Source organism: Pyrus communis, chromosome 1 (assembly GCF_963583255.1).
Source record: "Pyrus communis chromosome 1, drPyrComm1.1, whole genome shotgun sequence".
Lineage (NCBI taxonomy): Eukaryota > Viridiplantae > Streptophyta > Magnoliopsida > Rosales > Rosaceae > Pyrus > Pyrus communis.
In genome coordinates this window covers 8,188,143-8,207,527 of record NC_084803.1, presented here as the reverse complement: position 1 = coordinate 8,207,527, position 19,385 = coordinate 8,188,143, and the positions used below count along the sequence as shown (strand labels likewise).

Genomic DNA, 19,385 nt, shown 5'->3' with positions numbered 1-19,385 from the left:
AAGGTCTCGAGGTTGTCGACGGGCTCAGACGTCGAAGGGGCAGAGGTGTGGTCATGCTCTGGTTGGAAGGGCTCAGAGGTTGACGGGGGACGAAGATACGAGAGACAAATGTTGGATTGACTGAGGGCCTGTATAATCTTTGACATCTGGCTCCTATACGAGGCAAGCTCATTCCTAAGGTCGGCCACCTCTGCTGTCAAAGCTGTCACTCAACTATTTGACTGCTATGATAAAGGGACTCTAGGTTCCCGCCGCTGGGCATTCCCCATCTCCTTACAATATGTCCCCGGCCTACGCCCGAGAGCCTGATCCAAGATCTCTGTAAGGATCTGAAATCCCGCATCCTCTGGGGGATCCACAGACTTGAGTACAGTCTTGAGAGGAAGCTGGGAGGCGAACTCCTAAAGAACCAATTGCCTCTTCTCCATCATCGTCACCTATGTAATATAACATCAAATATTAATTATAACACTCATATAATAACCATGAAACTTGAATGCATAAGATAATAATTAAAATTGAAGAATACTTACATGAAGGGACTCGGCTAACTTATTCCCAGGTTGAACATAAACATCGCTAAAGACATCGATCTTCGAGAATTTTGAACCCCCCTAAATAGAACAAGAGAAGAAAAATGTTAGTATGAAATAAAAATAATAATATTAATGACATATTAAAAATTGAATATGAAAAACTTTATTATTACCCGCCACCGCACCTCCATCCTATATGAGAAGGGCCTCGAACCGGAAAGGTGAAGAAGTGTCTTCTTGTCCCTATTGCTCTTGTTGGCTTTCGCCTTCTTCTATTATACAAAAAATAAACGTATTAGTTCAAATTTAAATTTAAATGAAATATAAAAAAATCAATAAACATTAGTAAGAAACGTATAATAATTTTAAACTTAATATAAAAAAATACCACATAGCTGGGCTCCTGAAAATGACTGCAGAGCCATGCCCAATTATCCTCCCGACCCTCAAACTCCTTCGAGCAACCCTCCTCAAGAGCGACCTACGGATCATCAAATGTCTCAAAATATTGGTGCATGTTGCTCTTCCACTGCTTGTACCGTTCAAAGAAGAGTATGTTGACATACGCCAACATATCGTCGTTGATGTCCTCGAAATTATAGTTCATCTGCAATGTAACAAATTAATTACATACATTAAGTAATATAAATACATAAAATTCAAAGGAAAAACAATTACAAGGTAGGATACTTACCGACAACTGTGCACGCACCTTGTTCCTCACCTCACCTGGCATCACCTTCCAAGACTTCCATTGCATAGGGCAATAGGTCCGAACGACGTGAACAATGTCATGGGCCAATGCGTTATGGTGCTCCGCCGCTGGTGCAGCCCAATGCCGCTCGTTGTATCCGATAATGATACGTCTGTTGGTCACCTAGGTGATTTTCGCCATCTTCAACTGGCAACAAGGTCCTCAGGTGTTTTTCTTGGCTGCAAAGAAATATAAAATTAATGTTGACCCTAAACTAATAAGAAATCGTATTAAAATTTTGGCATAACCTCCCTATAATTAAAACATTTCCCAAAAACCTGAAAATAACATAAACAATATTTGTATCCAACAGAATGATCACAACAGTTTAATAATAGGTTCAGAACGATGACAACAATAAACAATATATATAATAACTATTTAATCCTTAAATGGAAGAGTATTAGATGATGAAATTGAGAGAAAATGGAAATGACGGATGTCGGATTGTGCAAAATTGAAGGGATGAGTGCATAGGCACAATCTGCAATTTTTTTTTGCAGTTTGCCTCTGCACATGGTTGAATCCAGATTAAAAAGATGTTTTGGACAAAAGATTTTGTGCGACGAAAGAATGTATCGCCGCGCAATGCATATTTTTAAATTTTTTATGTTTTTCTTTTTTATTTGTATGTATTTTAAAATTTTATTTTATTATAAATCAAAATCTCAAACCTAATTAAACATTAAATTAATTAACAAAACCAATTTACTATCCCAAATAGAAATTATAATTAATGTAAATATTAATACTCATCCACATATCATATATTTATTCATTATATTAAATATAAAGTCCACAAAATCTTTTTATTTTTATTTTTAAACAACCCTCATCAACTTCAATCCTCCCTCACCCATAACACATCAGACTTCCAATGCCGGAAACTCTGCTTAAAAAGCCCATCCACATAAATCCGTTACTTCTCATTGGTTTCATCAACATCCCAATGAACCTACATTAATGCCAAAAAACAATAAATTGGTAATTTAAAAAATATTACGTTTTAACAAAAATAATTGTTCATTATTTACCACAAACATACCGATAACTCTCCCAGCATGGACTTCTTCAACTCCTCAGGGGCCTTTTTCCAAGACTTAAACTCGGCAGAACAATCCCTCCATACCAAATTCTCAATGTCATACTTAAATTCGGCATGCACCTCAGCCATATTTTTGCCTTCAAAGTACGACACTTGCTTCAATCGATACCTCTCTAATCGCACTACAAGTTTCTTTTTGCCAGAACCTTCTCCAGAATCGGCCATTCTTTTTTAAACAAAAAAAATTTAAAAACTAGGGATCTGAAACTGTGTTTATATAGCACTAGGACACCTTTGTGAGACAAATGGATTTGTCGCGCAAATCTCACATTTCGTCGTGCAAAATGTGTCATAAATGTGCAATAAATGGAAAGGTTTGAACGCAGTCTGATCGTGCTTTGCGCGACAAACAAATGTTTTCGTCGTGCAAAGTTGTTTTAAGCAACGAACGTAGCGTCGCTCAATATATTGTGCGACGAATGAAATAATTGTAATTATAAAGTTTACGTAAACATGGATATACTTTATAATTACAAACAAATATTCAAAAAATATTTAATACCTTAAATATTTATTCTATAAATAATTAATATCTGAAATATTATTCTATAAATAATTAATACCTGAAATATTATTCTATAAATAATTAATACTTTAAATATTTATTCTATAAATAATTAATGCCTTAATCCATAGAATTATTTTCAGCATAAGTACAATATTCATTGAAGATTGAAAACACATATAAACCGAGGATAGGCTGCTTACATTAGGTATCAATAAAAAAAACCCAAAAGGAATTGAAACCTAATTAAGACCAAATACATAACTTATAAAAATAAAAATAAAACCTTAAATTTAAATATTGTCATACAAAACATAAATTTAAAACTACTATTTGGATGGTCCTGGTCCATTCTGCAAGACTTCATAACACCACCAATTGTAACCTTCCTCCAATGCATCGTCCATCAACTTCATCAATTGTTCGTTCGTATCATCATCAAGAGTATACTTACACTGTTACACATATATGCAAGTAATTAATTCCAACATATAACTAAAAATATCACAAACTTAATTACTCATCCATCAACAATATACTTACTAATAGTTCATCCATCACAGCCTTCTTCACATTCCCAGGCACATCTTCCTAAGAACGTCACTCAGTAGTGGAACAATTATTCCGCATGGCTACAACAATCGCATGCGCAAACTCAAAATGGTCTCTCAAATCATGCGGGTTGGCGTCGCGCAAACTCTCATCCTTGTGTTTATCCGCCATCCCAGCACGAAAGAAGAACAGAATTGTGAAGAAAAAGTGCAACAGAAGCACATATTTATAGGAAAATTTGGACCTTTGTGGTCAAAATTGACAGGAACTTGCACGACGAATAATTGGTCATGCAAAGGCCCACTTTTCGGCGGACAAGTTTTTCGCGCCAAAAAAAACTACCTCACGTTTTCTTTTTGACTTTACGCGACAAAAATATTTGTCGCGCAATTTTTGTTACCTATCATCTCTGTTTTACACGACAAATTTGTTTTTCCGTTGCGCAAGTACGTCTTGTGCGACGAAATATTTTTCGTCGCACAAGCTGTTTTTTCTACTAGTGTATTCCTTTTCACTTGTAATTGAGAAGTCTTAGGTTCGGATCTCATGGATGGCGAATTTGATACCATATTAGGTTGCCCATTGTGTGGCTTAGCCAAACTCCCCTTCCCCTTAGCGTAAAATATATCGTTGTGCTAAAAAAATCAAGATTTGTGTAGTAGACAGACATAAATCTCAAAATTTAAACTCATCCAATAGTAATAAGTAAGGGGTGAGCATTACTACCACTTTAGGGTGGTGACAAAAAAGGGAAATATTTTTGTTCACCACCTTATTTACCACCATTAGAAAAGTTTAAATTTTGAAATCAGTATAGTGAATAAATTAACACAATTCTCAAAATTTAAACTCATCCAACAATGATAAATAGAGTAATGAGCATTACCACCACTTGAAGTGGTGAGCAAAAATGCACAGTAAAAAATTTGTAAACTCACACAAAGGATTAGTAAAACTTTTAGAGCATGTTTAGTATCCTACTAAAAAAAAATTATAATTCTTAAAACCTACTTTGAAGAACCTGAAGAACAGTAAGCCACCGTGAAAACTCTTTAAAGTCTCACATGGACTGAAATAAAGAAAAAAAAGAGTAAGCCACCGTGAAAGACCGTTGAAAAAGAAAATAAAAATGGGACATTTTAAGCTAAAGACCATAACAATATGATAAGAGAAATATAGTGGCAGCACGTTGACCCTACCATTTTCAATATGGACTCACTGTACCTACAATTGGTTTTGATATTCTTTGTTGTCGTGTATATTTCAAAAAAGGCAACTTCCAAGAATGGCAAGCACTTAGATAGGTATACTATTTATATAAATTAGAAAATTAACCTAGTGAGATGCTTTACGTTATCAGAACTACGTTATTTTATACCGACATAAAAGAGATGTTATCTTATATGCATGCAATGCATGTAGTGAAACAAACGGTGGATGAATAAGTCAAAGTAAGATACATATGATAGCGGACTATGAAATCATATTGTGAGGTGGAGAGTGCAATTTGTGCTGTCGTGGTGTGTATGGAGAAACTGTCCACTGCTTGAAGTGTTTAATATTTGGTTGGTGGAGAAATTTTTGTAGCTATTGAGATAACAAATCAGCGGTGTATCAATCCTACATGTTATAATAAGAATAAACGGCATGATTAATATATCCAACTTATAGGCTTAAAAAAATGCGTGTTATGATTTAAGCAAAATAGTAACACCAATTCACATGTTATGAATTGATCAAAATAATAATACCAAGTGAAATAGTAACGTCACATGTTGGTACTTATTTTTTACTTCGTCAATGTTATTTTGGGTACCATATAATTTAATATCCGATTAAAACTATTTTGTGTGTTTAATTGCTTTATCATTGTAGATAGAATTAAAACATTAACCTCGTTTAATCATTCTTAACTCAATTTTCCAACCGCTTTCACTTCACCAATCCAGCTGACCCTAGAAAGGGTTAGGAGTACGACTATTCATTTTCCATATGTACATAGGATTATCATCACCGAAGAAAATACTAACCTAGTTTAATAATTCTTAACTCATTTTTCCAACCACATGCACTTCACCAATCCAGCTACCCTGGGAAGGGTTAGGAGTACCACTAATCATTTTTTATATGTATCCCAGACAAAAAAATTGTTATTGTGGATCGACAATTTGTTGCTGTTGTAGTCCAAATCCTCACCTTCTCTAATATTGTATGTTTAAAATTAAAATATTAGATTAACATGGAATAAGTAAGAAGATGTCTTCCTAGTTCCTTATTACATTGTAGTTGTATTATCATATTTTTATATTTGTCATATTTATTTATAAACATATACAATTCAACAAGATACTCTTTTATCTTAAATTCAATTACAACAATATGTATTTCACTATATTATTTTTTTGGATGCAACGATGTTTTTACTTATGAGGTGAATGGAAGAGAGTATTTTACTACTTTATTTTTTTTAATGCAATGATATGTTTACTTTAAGGGTGGGTGGAGGAAAGAATTTCTCTATAATTTAGTTGAAACTTTTTTTTTTTTTTTTTTTGCACGAAATTAGATAATTGAAACGTTGCGAGTGAAATAGGGGAGAGAAAGGACGAGAGGATACAATACTTATAAGTAGTTAGTACAATCACCAATAGGCAATTACTTATTGTCGTGAATAAGTTTGCTCAAAGATAGAGATGTGCTTCATTATGAGTTGATGGAGGACTACATTCTTTTCAAGATGAAAAATGCTAGGAATACCGTCTTTTTAGACCATAATTATGTGGCATGGCAAGTTATTTTAGTTTGAACCACATTTCGCTAGCCCATTATGAGGTTTAGCCCACACTCTTACTCTCTTAGTTCTTAGTGTAGATAATATCGTTTGTCCATGTGTGTGTATATATATATATATATAATTTTTTAATGCTTTAATTAAATCGTAATTTCTAAACAAAGCATGGAGAAAACCCTAGCAACCCACCTTCCCGCGGTCAACGATGTACTCCCAACCACATTGGCCAACGCCAACCCATCAGCCGCCTCCTCATTCCCTCTGTCTCTGGTGTCACCACTTGCCGGCGACTACTCTCTCCCTCTCTCTTACAATCCCTCGATTTGGCACAATGTCATTTCCTGGTACTTGGGTTCGTGGGATCGGGGTTGGTGGCTAACGGTTGGGTTGGGGATGAGAAGCAGAAGACTCTCTAAATTATTTTTTAGAATAAATCATGTTAATTAAAATAAAATATAAACTAAAGTGTTAACTCATTAAATTTAGTGATGTGGCATTTACATGTCATCTTCCAAATCATGTAAAGGTGATCAAAATAAAATGGTCTCTGTACTCTTTAAAGATTGCAAAGCGAAATGCTAAGGAGACTTTTTCAAAATGAAACTCTTTCAAGATGTGATTGTTTATGAACTCTCTATTACCTTAAAATTTAATGTTAATTCACATGCCACATTATAAAACATTATGCAAAAAACATAAAATAACATATAGTATATGAAGAATCTCACTTTTTGAGAAACTCTAAGATTTATCTAGCACAAAATTGGCGGAGATATATTCAACCTTTCAAAATCTCATGTATGTTCCGCAGCCTTTGGTGTGAAAATATATGTGCATTAAAATATCCTAAACTTTGAAGATTCCACAAGTTAGTAGCATCTCTGATTGCTATAAAAGGAAAGGGGCAGTGCCATTCATTTTATTGAAACCTTTCGACTCCCCCTCTCTTCCAAGTTTAGCAAATCCCTACTCTATATCTGCTCTTCAACTAGCCCAATGGCGCCTTTGGTTAAGAATCATGGAGAGCCTCAACATGCCAAAATCCTAGCCATTGGCACTGCAAATCCACCAAACGTCTACTACCAAAAAGACTATCCTGATTTCTTGTTTCGAGTCACCAAAAATGAGCACAGGACAGATTTAAGAGAGAAATTTGATCGCATTTGTAAGTATATTTTTTACAAGTAATACATACTAATAAAACATATCATGCATGAAATCATATGAAAGATCTTTTACCTCTCAATGAATTGACTTTGATCTTGAGTTGTAAGTACTCTAACTCTATCATACTATGAGGTTAGAGTGAATCACATCCCAAACCCAAAGTGCCACACGACGTGTTCATTTCAAAATATGTATTGTTATTATCACAAGAAAATAGTCATTCTAGACATATTTAACTAAATATATATATATATGTATTTTGTACAAGAAATTGTGACGTTCCGATCCAATAATACGATGCCATGTATAAGTAGTTTTTTTTTTCAAGTGACATTGTATTATTTGATGCATAAGGATAAGGATATAAAATATATTCTAACTTATTTACTAATTAACAGGTGAGAAATCAAGAACAAGAAAACGTTACTTACATCTAACAGAGGAGATTCTAAAGGCTAACCCAAGCATATATACCTATGGTGCCCCATCACTCGATGTGCGCCAAGACATGTTGAACCCTGAGGTCCCAAAGCTAGGGCAACAAGCAGCACTGAAAGCCATCAAAGAGTGGGGCCAACCCATCTCAAAGATCACCCACCTCATCTTTTGCACAGCTTCCTGTGTTGACATGCCAGGTGCCGACTTCCAATTGGTCAAGCTCCTCGGCCTTAACCCATCTGTCACTAGAACCATGATCTACGAAGCTGGTTGCTATGCTGGTGCAACTGTCCTCCGCCTAGCCAAGGACTTCGCAGAGAACAACGAGGGTGCACGAGTCCTTGTGGTATGCGCTGAGATCACGACCGTTTTCTTCCACGGACTCACTGACACCCACTTGGACATATTGGTGGGCCAGGCTCTTTTTGCTGACGGAGCATCTGCTGTGATAGTTGGGGCCAATCCAGAGCCTAAAATTGAAAGGCCACTGTTTGAAATCGTGGCATGCAGGCAGACAATCATACCTAACTCAGAGCATGGTGTGGTGGCCAACATTCGTGAAATGGGGTTTACTTATTATTTATCAGGAGAAGTCCCCAAATTTGTTGGTGGAAATGTTGTGGATATTCTGACTAAAACTTTTGAAAAAGTTGACGGAAAGAATAAGGACTGGAACTCCTTGTTTTTCAGTGTGCACCCTGGTGGACCCGCCATTGTAGACCAGGTGGAGGAGCAATTGGGTTTGAAGGAAGGGAAGCTTAGGGCAACAAGGCATGTGTTGAGTGAGTATGGCAACATGGGAGCTCCATCTGTGCACTTTATTTTGGATGATATGAGAAAGAAGTCGATTGAGGAAGGCAAATCCACAACTGGTGAAGGTTTGGAATGGGGTGTCGTGATTGGAATCGGACCAGGACTCACTGTTGAGACAGCTATACTGCGTAGTGAATCTATTACATGCTAAAAACGTGCATGAAACGGTTCATGAATACACCAATTGTGTATGCGCGAGAGTATGACACAACCGGTGTATACACCGACTGAGTTTTCTCCCCTACTTGTCAGATGATTAGACTATATTGGGACTAATTAATTAATATGCATCTGGAAAATAAAAAATTAATTCATATGCATAACAATAAAAGTTGGAGGGCTTTGTTATTTCCTTTTTTTCCTATGTTGTATGTCTGTTGCTTTTTTTTTTTTTTTTTTTTGGTCAAGAGTATGTCTGTTGCTTTGCTTGGGGGTTTTGTCCCTTCCAAAGTGTAATATTAACCCCACATAATAAGAGATGGTTTTTTGCTTTATGGATTATTTTTCAGAGAACCTCATTTCTCATATAGACTTTGGGTTTTTTTTTTTTTTTTTTTTTAAATCTCAAAATAAGTTATCTTTCATGTAAATAATAAGAGATGGTTTTGTATTTGTTTCGAGTTTCATGCGAAATATGCATACATTATTGTAAGAATAATGTTTGAACTGAGGGTTTGTCTTATTAAGGTCTTTCACACTAGTTTATAAAAAACAGATAGTTTAAATTTGATACTTATAACACTATTGTTTATTAATGTGAGTTCAATAACTGTAAGAGCCATGCTATTTTACAAAATGTAGAACCCACTAGGTTACAAATATCTCACTTAAATTTTCCATCTCACTGTAGAAGTGTCATTATTTAGGAGTTCAATATATTTGTATCACACTCACTTTTTACGATCTAATAGTTGGTCCTTCCATTTGCAGGTCCTTAATCTTATTGTAACAAAAAACAAAAATTCATAAGATCAATGCTAGCTACATTCCCCATTTACCATTCTCTACTTATATTCCCAATTCAAATTTTAACATGTGGACTCCACTAATTAAATAATTAATGTTTAAAAAACTATATTTATCTTTCCATCTATACCCTTAATTTACAATCTAGGACTTTGTATTGACTGGCTTAAATAGTTTCTGACCACAGAACACACTCTCTATTAGATTTAGACGTTCACATTTCGGATTAAATCAATCCAAAAGGATGTGGTATAACCGTCTTGGTGAGTATTTGATTAGTCAGGATGTGTAAATAACAAGTTATGCTCTTGCATATTCATTAAGGAGTCATATTTCGGATTTGCAGTTGTTGCAGTCTATGTCGATGATATGGATCTCATTAGGACTCCTTAAGAGTTTGAGAAAATTGTCACACACCTAAAGCCAGAATTTGAGATGAAAGATTTGAGGTAAACTCGATATTTTCTTGGTTTGGAGATAAAGCATTATTCGAATGGTTTATTGGTCCACTAATTGAGCTACAACCAAAAGGTGTTGCACTGCATTAATGAAGTTAAAGTGAAGCCTTCAAGTACTCTTATGGGCTAAATTTCCTTACCTAAGTGCAAACAATGCTTTATTGTACTTGACTCAATGCATTAGACCAAACATCTCATTTGTTGTTAATCTTTTGACAAGATACAACAATGTACCCATACATAGACACTAGACATGTGTTAAATACATCATGCGTTACCTTAAGGGTACAATGGATATGTGCTTATTCTATCCCCACACATCGCCGATCATCCAACCTTCCTCATCCTTGAAATGATGTTTGTCATCCTTGTTGGCTATGCTGACATTGGTTATTTATCTAACTCATATAAAACACATTCTCAAGCAGGTTATGTTTTTACCATTGGAGATACCACAATATCTTGGAGATTAACTAAACAAGAGTTAATTATTACGTCTTCAAATCACATTGAGATTCATGCTCTACACGAAGCATCACGTGAATGCTTTTAGTTGATGGGTGTGACTAACCACATAAGAACCTCATGTGGTTTTTCTTCCATTGTTGATGATCCCGCAACGAGTTATGAAGACAACGCTGCATATATCAATTAATTACATAAAGGATACATCAAAGACGACAATACCAAGCATATTGCTCTGAAGTTTTTTCTTCACTCATCAGCAACAACATCTAAATAACGAAGTTAAGTAGATCTTATGCCAAGACAATCTTGCCGACCTATTCACGAAGACATTGCCAAATTCTACTTTTTAGAAATTTGCTCACGAAATTAGATTGTGTAAACTTTCAAATTCGCATCATTGGTAGTTATCTTAGGGAGTTTTGTCAAACTCAATGGGAGTATCCTGAAGTATACTCTCATGATCTTAATGTAATCTTTTCCTACAATTAAGGGCACTTTTTTCCTTTGGGAATTTGTTAACCTGATGAGGTTTTGATGAGGCACTTACATTTGGCTATCCATACCCTTGTGTGCATTAATGGTCATCCTGAAGATGTGAAACGTTGACATCCCGCATTAACTAGCAAGATTTTTGTGAGACTTTTCTTTTGATATGCACACCCTACTATGAGACCCATATTAGCAATTATTGCACCAATTACTTTTTAAGTTGTAAACACTTAAGGGGGAGTGTTATGAACATAATTGACACACCCCGACCCGGAATGTCCATTAGGACCCCAAATCGAGCTGTGTTGGCCAACACCTGGAAGGTGACGAAGCCATAAAGTGTGATAGTCTATAAAATGTGAATAAATTTGAACCTAAAAGTGTTTAAATATCAGAGTGCGCTATGAGTGGGAGTGAACCCATTTCACATGCGAGGTCAGAGCATAAGTAAAGTGTAGTAATGTGGGTAAGAATCATACCCTTAAAAGTAGCCACCAATACTAAGATTAGCCATAGATCCTTATCAATACGAACTTAGCAGTTATAACCTGGAGGGGTACAAAACAGAAAGTGTGAGCAAGCAGTAAAACCAAGCTTCCCAAAACTATTACCTTTCTAACAGTAATAACCCCTCACTGTAAATCCCTTATCGTTTTCTATAGGACAGTACTACATATATATATATATATATATATATATATATCTATATATCCACCCATGCTCAAATAATCAAAACCACGGGTATGCCATGTCTATAGACTCTACAATGCATTAACAAGTAGGCCAAATGAACTTAATCGATATAAAATGATACATCAGCCGGAATCACCTAACGTGACCCGTTCGACTATACTCGTATCTCATCAATCAATGCTAGCATATAAGTTAGGAGTCACCTCTAGAGACCTGTACGACTTATCCATATCTCATCAATCATCCTTGCAAACGAGTCGGAACCACCTCTAGTGGTCTGTACGACAGGACGGGGTGTAAATAAATACGCTCAAGTGTTACGATCATGTGAAGACTGGGCGAATAATCGCGGGTCACCTACGAGTCGGAACCACCTATAGTGGTCTGTACGACATGCATGTGCACCTACCTTGAGTCCAAGGTGAGCGTAAGGTGTGGGAAGTGAACATCACATGAAGGACTGTGCCCTGGCCACGGGCAGGAGCACTAACACCGGGGTGCAGGTATCCATATCTCATCAATCAATGCTAGCATACAAGTCGGGAGTCACCTATAGTGACCTATACGACTTAATCTATAGCTCATCAAACATCCCTGCACATGAGTCGGAACCACCTCTACTGGTCTGTACGATAGGACCAGGTGTAAATAAGTACGTTCAAGTACTACGATCACATGAAGACTGAGCGAATAATTACGGGTCACCTACGAGTCAGAACCACCTATAGTGGTCTGTACGACAAGCATGTGCACCTACCTTGAGTCTAAGGTGAGCGTAAGGTGCAGGAAGTGAACATCACGTGAAGGACTGCACCCTGGCCACCAGCGGGAACACTAACACCGGGGTGCAGGTTTATGAGCTCTCAATTCATCTCAATATAACATGTACAACTCATAGGCAACCAGTACGACAGTATCGAAGTTGCTTAACACATCAATGTAGTCATGCTATAACTCCATCGATTCAACTAATACCATAAACTCACCTGAACTTACCTGGGTGTCTTGCGTTCACCTTTACACTTCAAAGCATTCACAATAATTATGTGCAAGTAATATACATATAGATATACCATGATGCAATCTAATACTCAACCATGTCGTAGCATTTTAAATTATATACAATACGGTGTAAAATGTACAATCAATAACGCCCTACTCCCGAACTACTTATTTTCAGGGATAATTATCCGTGACAAACCCAATTAACACTAATTTAACTAACTAATTCACAAAACTAAAACTTGCCTTTACCAATTTCCTTCGCATTACTCAATTTTCCAAATAAGGCTTTTGTCTCAAATATATTATGACCGTATCTAACGTCTTGTTAGACTGCCTACATACCCTAAACAGGGATCAAGCCATTTGTAGTTCATATTAGTACTTCAAGCATTCACAATAATTATATGAAGGTAATATACCTTAATCAATTTAAAAGTGTCGATGGAACTATCAATAATATGTACGATAAAAGGAAAAGATCCACTCACCTGAAGTCCACACTATGATTCTCTAGCGCACGCATCGAGGCGTCCCGAATGATTGGCGCCTGCGACCAATTATCGAATCACATCTCAGAACTCTTATCAATATAATATGTAATTCACATAAAACATATCCTCAAGGACATTCTAAAATAGTTCGAGACCCATTGACCACAAGTCAACTGTCAATCAAAGATCGACGATAGGGTCTACACCATGTATAACTCGACCCGAAAGATCTGCATATCAGATTTCCAATCCACAACTCCCAAAGATCCACAATATGCTTTTAGAATAACATATTAAAATTTCATTACAATCCAACGGTCAGATCCCCGCCAATTGCCCAAAACCAAGTGGCCATGAACATTTATTTTACTAACTTACAAATCCAATTCGGGAAGATTTGTATATCGGATTCCTGATCCATAAATTCCTATGATCTTTAAATATTATGTATAATAATGTATCCAAGTTTGGTGACGATCCAACTGTCGGATTGTCGATTCACATTTTTATCAAGTAACGTATCGTAACGAATTTAGGTTCCAACGATCAACCTACGTCATTCAAATATCAAAACTGAATTCAAGACATTCGACATAGCCTAAAAATAACATTGGTGGCCCACTGGCCACGCGCCACCGTGGGTTGCAATCGGCCGTCCTGACTCGCCGGAAAATCTAACTATTTTCAAAAATTCTCAAACTTCATAGAAATGAAGATCTCAGTGAGTGAAGCAACTTTCATACTGCCACGAAGTCCAAAAGTGGACGGAAGATGGTCAATTTTGCCCACAAAGCCGACGGGTGCCTAAAGCTTCCCGATGTCGATTCGTCTTCTACAGTGGCCCAACGGGGTCAAGGTTGGTTGGGTTTTGCTCCTGGGATGATGGGCTACAAAGCTCAAGTAGTGGCATTGGCCATCGCTTTGCCGATTTGCCGGAAAATTGAAAAGAGTGGTCGGAGCACTGTTGATTTTCGTCGACTTTCGTGGCCTCCAACCGCCATATACCATGGTTAATCAAGGTGGTTCTTGGGTGAGTTTTGTAGAGGGGAATGAGAACTTCAAGATGGTGGTAGTGGCGTCGAAAAACTCCACCGGAGTTGGCCGGAATCGGCCTTGGAAAATGGGAGCTCGCGGTGGGTGTGGGTTGACGGGAAGGCTACTTCCCTTTTTTTTTTTTTTTTTTTTTTTTTTTCTCTTCTTTCCTCATTTCTGATTTGGCTTCACCCCACAAAGTGGGGGATTTAATTTAATTAAAACTAAACCTTGAATAACCATTTTCGAACGTCTATAACTATACCGTTATAATCCGGACTCGCAAACGACTTTCGCCTATACGTTAGTACCAACAAGTACTACGAGGATATGCTAAAAGAATAAGTCCCACATCTCTCAAGCCAATGGTCAACGGAAGTCAAAGTCCTTACCTCTAAGGCATTTTTGTAAATTCATGCTTTTAAAATAAAATAAAAACGTAAAATTTGGAACGGGTTGTGACAATAATTATTAATTAGGAATGTGATTGTGTAAACGTAAAGTAGAATCTCAATAGGATTTTTACATCAAATTCTCATAGGTTTATATTATTTGCAAAGCAAGAAAAATCATCATGATTAATATAAATAAAAGTATAAAAGAAAGAGATGAATACGATTCTCATACACATAAGACATTCTCTCTTTCTATCATTCCCTCTCTCACCCACTTTTTTAATTAGTTTCACAACATAGGTAAATTTTTTCTTGTGTTGCTCGAGGTCAAAAAAAATCCTAAGACCGGACCTCTATTTAACAAGGAATATTTTAAAAAAAAATTCTTCTTAAACTTTTGCGTATATGTTCTCTTCTATTTATTTCTTTATCCATGACTCTGCCTTTCAATGAGATTTGGGTTGGTGGTCATGACTTGCGAAGCAAATTGTTTGTTTTGTTTGACCAAATACTAAATTTGTATCATACAAGAAAAGAATATGATGTTTTTGACTAAGCAGACTAGAAGAGAGATAGCCATATTTGCCCGTTGTTGTCCACAGTACATTCATCTGGCTAACAATTTGAAGAATTGGTGTACATTACATATGAGTGTTTTTTTGTCAAATGTACATGAAAGTCTTTGTTTAATTATTTCAAAACGTGCTGGAAGTTTTAGTACAGCCACTACTTTTGCATCAGAACCAAAAATTGCATCGACGCTTGACTGAAATGAAGAAATAAAAAAAAAAAAAGAGTAAGCCACCGACAAAGGCCTTTGAGAAAGAAAATCAAAATCAGACATTTCAAACTGAAGACCATAACAATATGATAAGAGAAATTTAGTGCCAGCACCTTGAACCTACCGTTTTCAATATGGAGTGTACCTACTACAATTGGTTTTAATATTCATTGTGGTCATATATTTCAAAATAAGGTAACTTCCAAAAATGCCAAGCACTTATATATTTATATAAATTAGAAAATTAACAAACAATAGTAAGATGTCACTCAGTACTATAGTTTAATGGTATTTCTCTTCACTTGGAACTAAGAGGTCTTAGGTTTGAATCTCATGAATGACGAATTCAATATCAAATTAGGTTGCCCATTGTATGGCTTAGCTGAACTCCTCATCCCCTTAGTGTAAAAATATCAATGTACTAAAAAAAATAAAAAAATAAAAAAACAATAGTAAGATGCATTACGTTATCAGAACGACGCTATTCTATACTGATATAAAAAGAGATGTTGTCTTATATGCATGCATGTAGTGGTACAAACGGTAGCTGAATGAGTCAAAAGTAATATTATACATATGATGGCGGAATATGGAATCACATTGTAAGGCCGGGAGTGCAATTTGTGGTGTCGTGGTGCGATTAATATTTAGTTGGTGGATACATTTTTATAGTTATTGGAATATCAAATCAGACGGCGTATTATTTTATGTGTCATAATAAGAATGAACGATATTCATGATTAATATACTTAATTTTTAAACTTAAAGAAAAAAAAAATTACGTTTTATGATTTGAGTAAAATAATAACACGAATCCACATGTTATGAACTAAACAAAATAATAACACCAAGTGAAATAGTGACATCACATAGCCATACTTAATGTGTTTAACATGCAATTTTTTACTTGTCAATATTATTTATTATCCGATTAAAATTATTTATGTTTTTTTTTTAATAAACAATATTATCTACATTAAGAGGTTAAGAAGTGAGCTAAACTGCACAATGACTAACAATAATGTGGTTCAAATTCACTTTTGACAATATAATTAAAATATTAACCTAGTTTAACAATTCTTAACTCATTTTTCAACAACCTTCACTTCACCAATGCAGCTTACCCTATGAAGGGTTAGGAGTACGACTATTCATTTTTTATGTGTACCCCAGGCGAAAAATGTGTTCATGTGGATCGACAATTGGTTGCTGTTTTAGTCCAAAACTTCAACTTCTCCAAGATCGTATGTTTAAACTTAAAATATTACATTAACATGGAATAAGTAAGATGCCCTCCTACTTCCTTATTACATTGTAATTGTATTGTCATGTTTTTATATTTTGTATTTGTCACCTTGTCATATTTATTTATAAGATAAATACAAACAAATCAAGAAGGTACTCGTTTATCTTAAATTTAATTACAATGCCAAGTATTTTACTATATTATTTTTTTGGATGCAATGACATGTCTACTTAAAGGGGTGGATAGAAGAAAGTATACAATTTTTTTTATGCAACGATATATATACACTTTAAGGGTGGTTGGAGGAAATTATTTCACTATATTGAGTTTAATTTTTTTTTTTTTTTTGTACGAAATTAGGCAGTTGAAACGTTGGGAGTGAAATAGACGAGAGAAAGTGTGAAATTAGTTACAATACTTGTAAGTATTTAATACTAAAACATCTCACAATTAGTTATTGTCCTGAATAAGTTTGCTTAAAGGAAAAAATAAGAACAAATAGAGATGTGCTTCATTACAAATTGAAAGAGGACCGCGTTCCTTTTTCAAGATAAAAATGCTAGGGCTACAAAAAAAATTTTCTTTTTTTTACCAAAAGATATTATCTATATTAAGGGGAAGGCGGTAAGCTAAGTCTCACAATAGGCTAGTAATAATGTGGTTCAAATTCGTCTTTGATAAGAATCGAACCTAAGACCTCTCATTTACAAGTGAAGAGAAATATATCTAGACCGTAATATGAAGTAGCAGGACTATCATCTTTTTAAACCATAATTATAAATCATCTATGTGGGCATGGCAAGTCATTTTTATGTGATTAAATTTGTTTTAATTTTTTAATCACAATTTCTAAACAAAGCATGGAAAACCCTAGCACCAACCTTCCCACCATTTACGATGTCTCCCAACAACCTTGGCCAATCCATCAGATGAGAACTCGTTCCTCTCTTTTTCCCTCCCCTTCTCTCATAGTTTTTTTTTTTTTTTTTCGTCCTTCTCTCTTTGCTTTTTTCTTCGTTCTCTCTTTACAAGATGAAATCATGAGCATTCAAACAAGAGGAGAGGGAAGGAGAGGAAAAAAAAAAGGGGAGAAAATCCTTGTTCCAAGTTCCAACCCATCAGTTGCCTTCCTGTTACCCTCTGTCGATGGTGTCAGCCCTTGCAGGCTACCGATTGATATCAACCGTTGGTACATATCCAATGGCCAAATTATTTTCACCTCGTTCTCTCTCTCTTCCCCTCGACTCTTCCTCTTTCTCCTCACTTAGAAGCACCCACCACCGCCACACCTACATCTTCTCAATCTTCTTCAACCCCAGCCCACCCCAATTAAATTCCTTGTTAACTTTTGTATTTCTTATCTCTGAATCTTTAATTTTTGCAGTATGTTCAGTGATATTTTTGTAGGTCCTTTGAATTCGGACTTTATTCAATTTGCAGCAGGGGAGGTTGGGGGTTGCTGGGTCGTGTAAGATGTGGAGCTACAATAGGAGGGTGGATGTCCAGAGAAAAGATTTTGAAGTATTTATACATGTATTGGAGATTAGCTTTAGAATTGGCTCAAATGACTATTTCTTTAAGGGCTAGTAGAAAGATCCAACACTCGGTGGAAGACCATAGTCACGATCAGAATAAAAATGGAAGTTTTATGGGGAAGTTTGGGATGCTGGTTCAAATCCAGTTCGTAACATGGTGGCGGCGGGTTGGGTGCTTCGAATTGAGGGAGAAAGAGGAGTTGAGGAGAAAAGCACAAGGGGAATAGAGGGTACCGGAAAGAGAGAAAATGCGCGAAACTCATTTGGCCATTGGATTAGTATCAACGGATGAGATTAATCGGTCAGGAGAATCCCCACGGAAATGATCCGGAAAGGCACCAAAGTAAGTGGTCCCCGGGAGATCGATTACGATGGGGATGGGGGTGGGAGTGGGAGGCAGACGCGGTTGGAGATGAAACTAGAAGCAAGACTTGTTGGAATAAATTATGTTAACTTAAAATAAAATACATATTAAAGTATTGCCTCATTAATTTTAATGATGTGACATTTTATTTTTAAACAAACGTTATTATCTACATTAAGAAAATATGAGAATGGGTTACATTTTATTTTTAAACAAATGTTATTATCTACACTAAGAGAATATGAGAATGAGTTAAGCTTCACAATGGACTAGCAATAATAAGGTTCAAATTGACTTTTGGCAAAAATCGAACCTAAGAACTCTCGCTTGCAAGTGAAGAAGAATATCACTAGACTATAGTGACATTTACATGTAATATGCCATATCATGTAATATACGGTGGTTAAAATAAAGTGCTCTCCTTATCATTGATCAACCTTTCAAAGTCTCAAGAAATTCTTAAGAGTTCCCGGCACTTGTGTTATATGGTGTTCTCTCCAACAGAAAGTTGATACTTAAATTTTTTTTTTAATTAAATAAATTTAGGTGTTAAATTCTCACATGTAGGAAACACCACCTAAAACAAGTGCAGGGAACTCCTCAAAATTTCTCCAAAGTCTCATATTTATTCCGCAGCCTTTGGTGTGAAAGTAATTCATTTTGTTAATTACAATGCAAAGCCTTTGAACTTTGGCCTATTATTACCCAAAAAAAAAAACCCTGGCCTAATTTTTACCATAATTTATTTTCTCACTCACTCAAAATAATTCATATGATAACTTAAAAGAATTGTTGCTAGTC

General features: G+C 35.7%; 1 protein-coding gene across 1 annotated transcript; it reads left to right on the top strand.

Annotated features, from left to right (window-relative positions):
- The first annotated feature begins 7,190 nt into the window (after window positions 1-7,190).
- On the top strand, window positions 7,191-9,084 carry LOC137747235 (3,5-dihydroxybiphenyl synthase). The gene is made up of 2 exons (XM_068487308.1): window positions 7,191-7,408; window positions 7,809-9,084. The coding sequence occupies exons 1-2, from the start codon at window positions 7,240-7,242 to the stop codon at window positions 8,810-8,812; spliced, it is 1,173 nt and encodes a 390-aa protein (XP_068343409.1). The 5' UTR covers window positions 7,191-7,239; the 3' UTR covers window positions 8,813-9,084.
- Window positions 9,085-19,385: the final 10,301 nt, after the last annotated feature.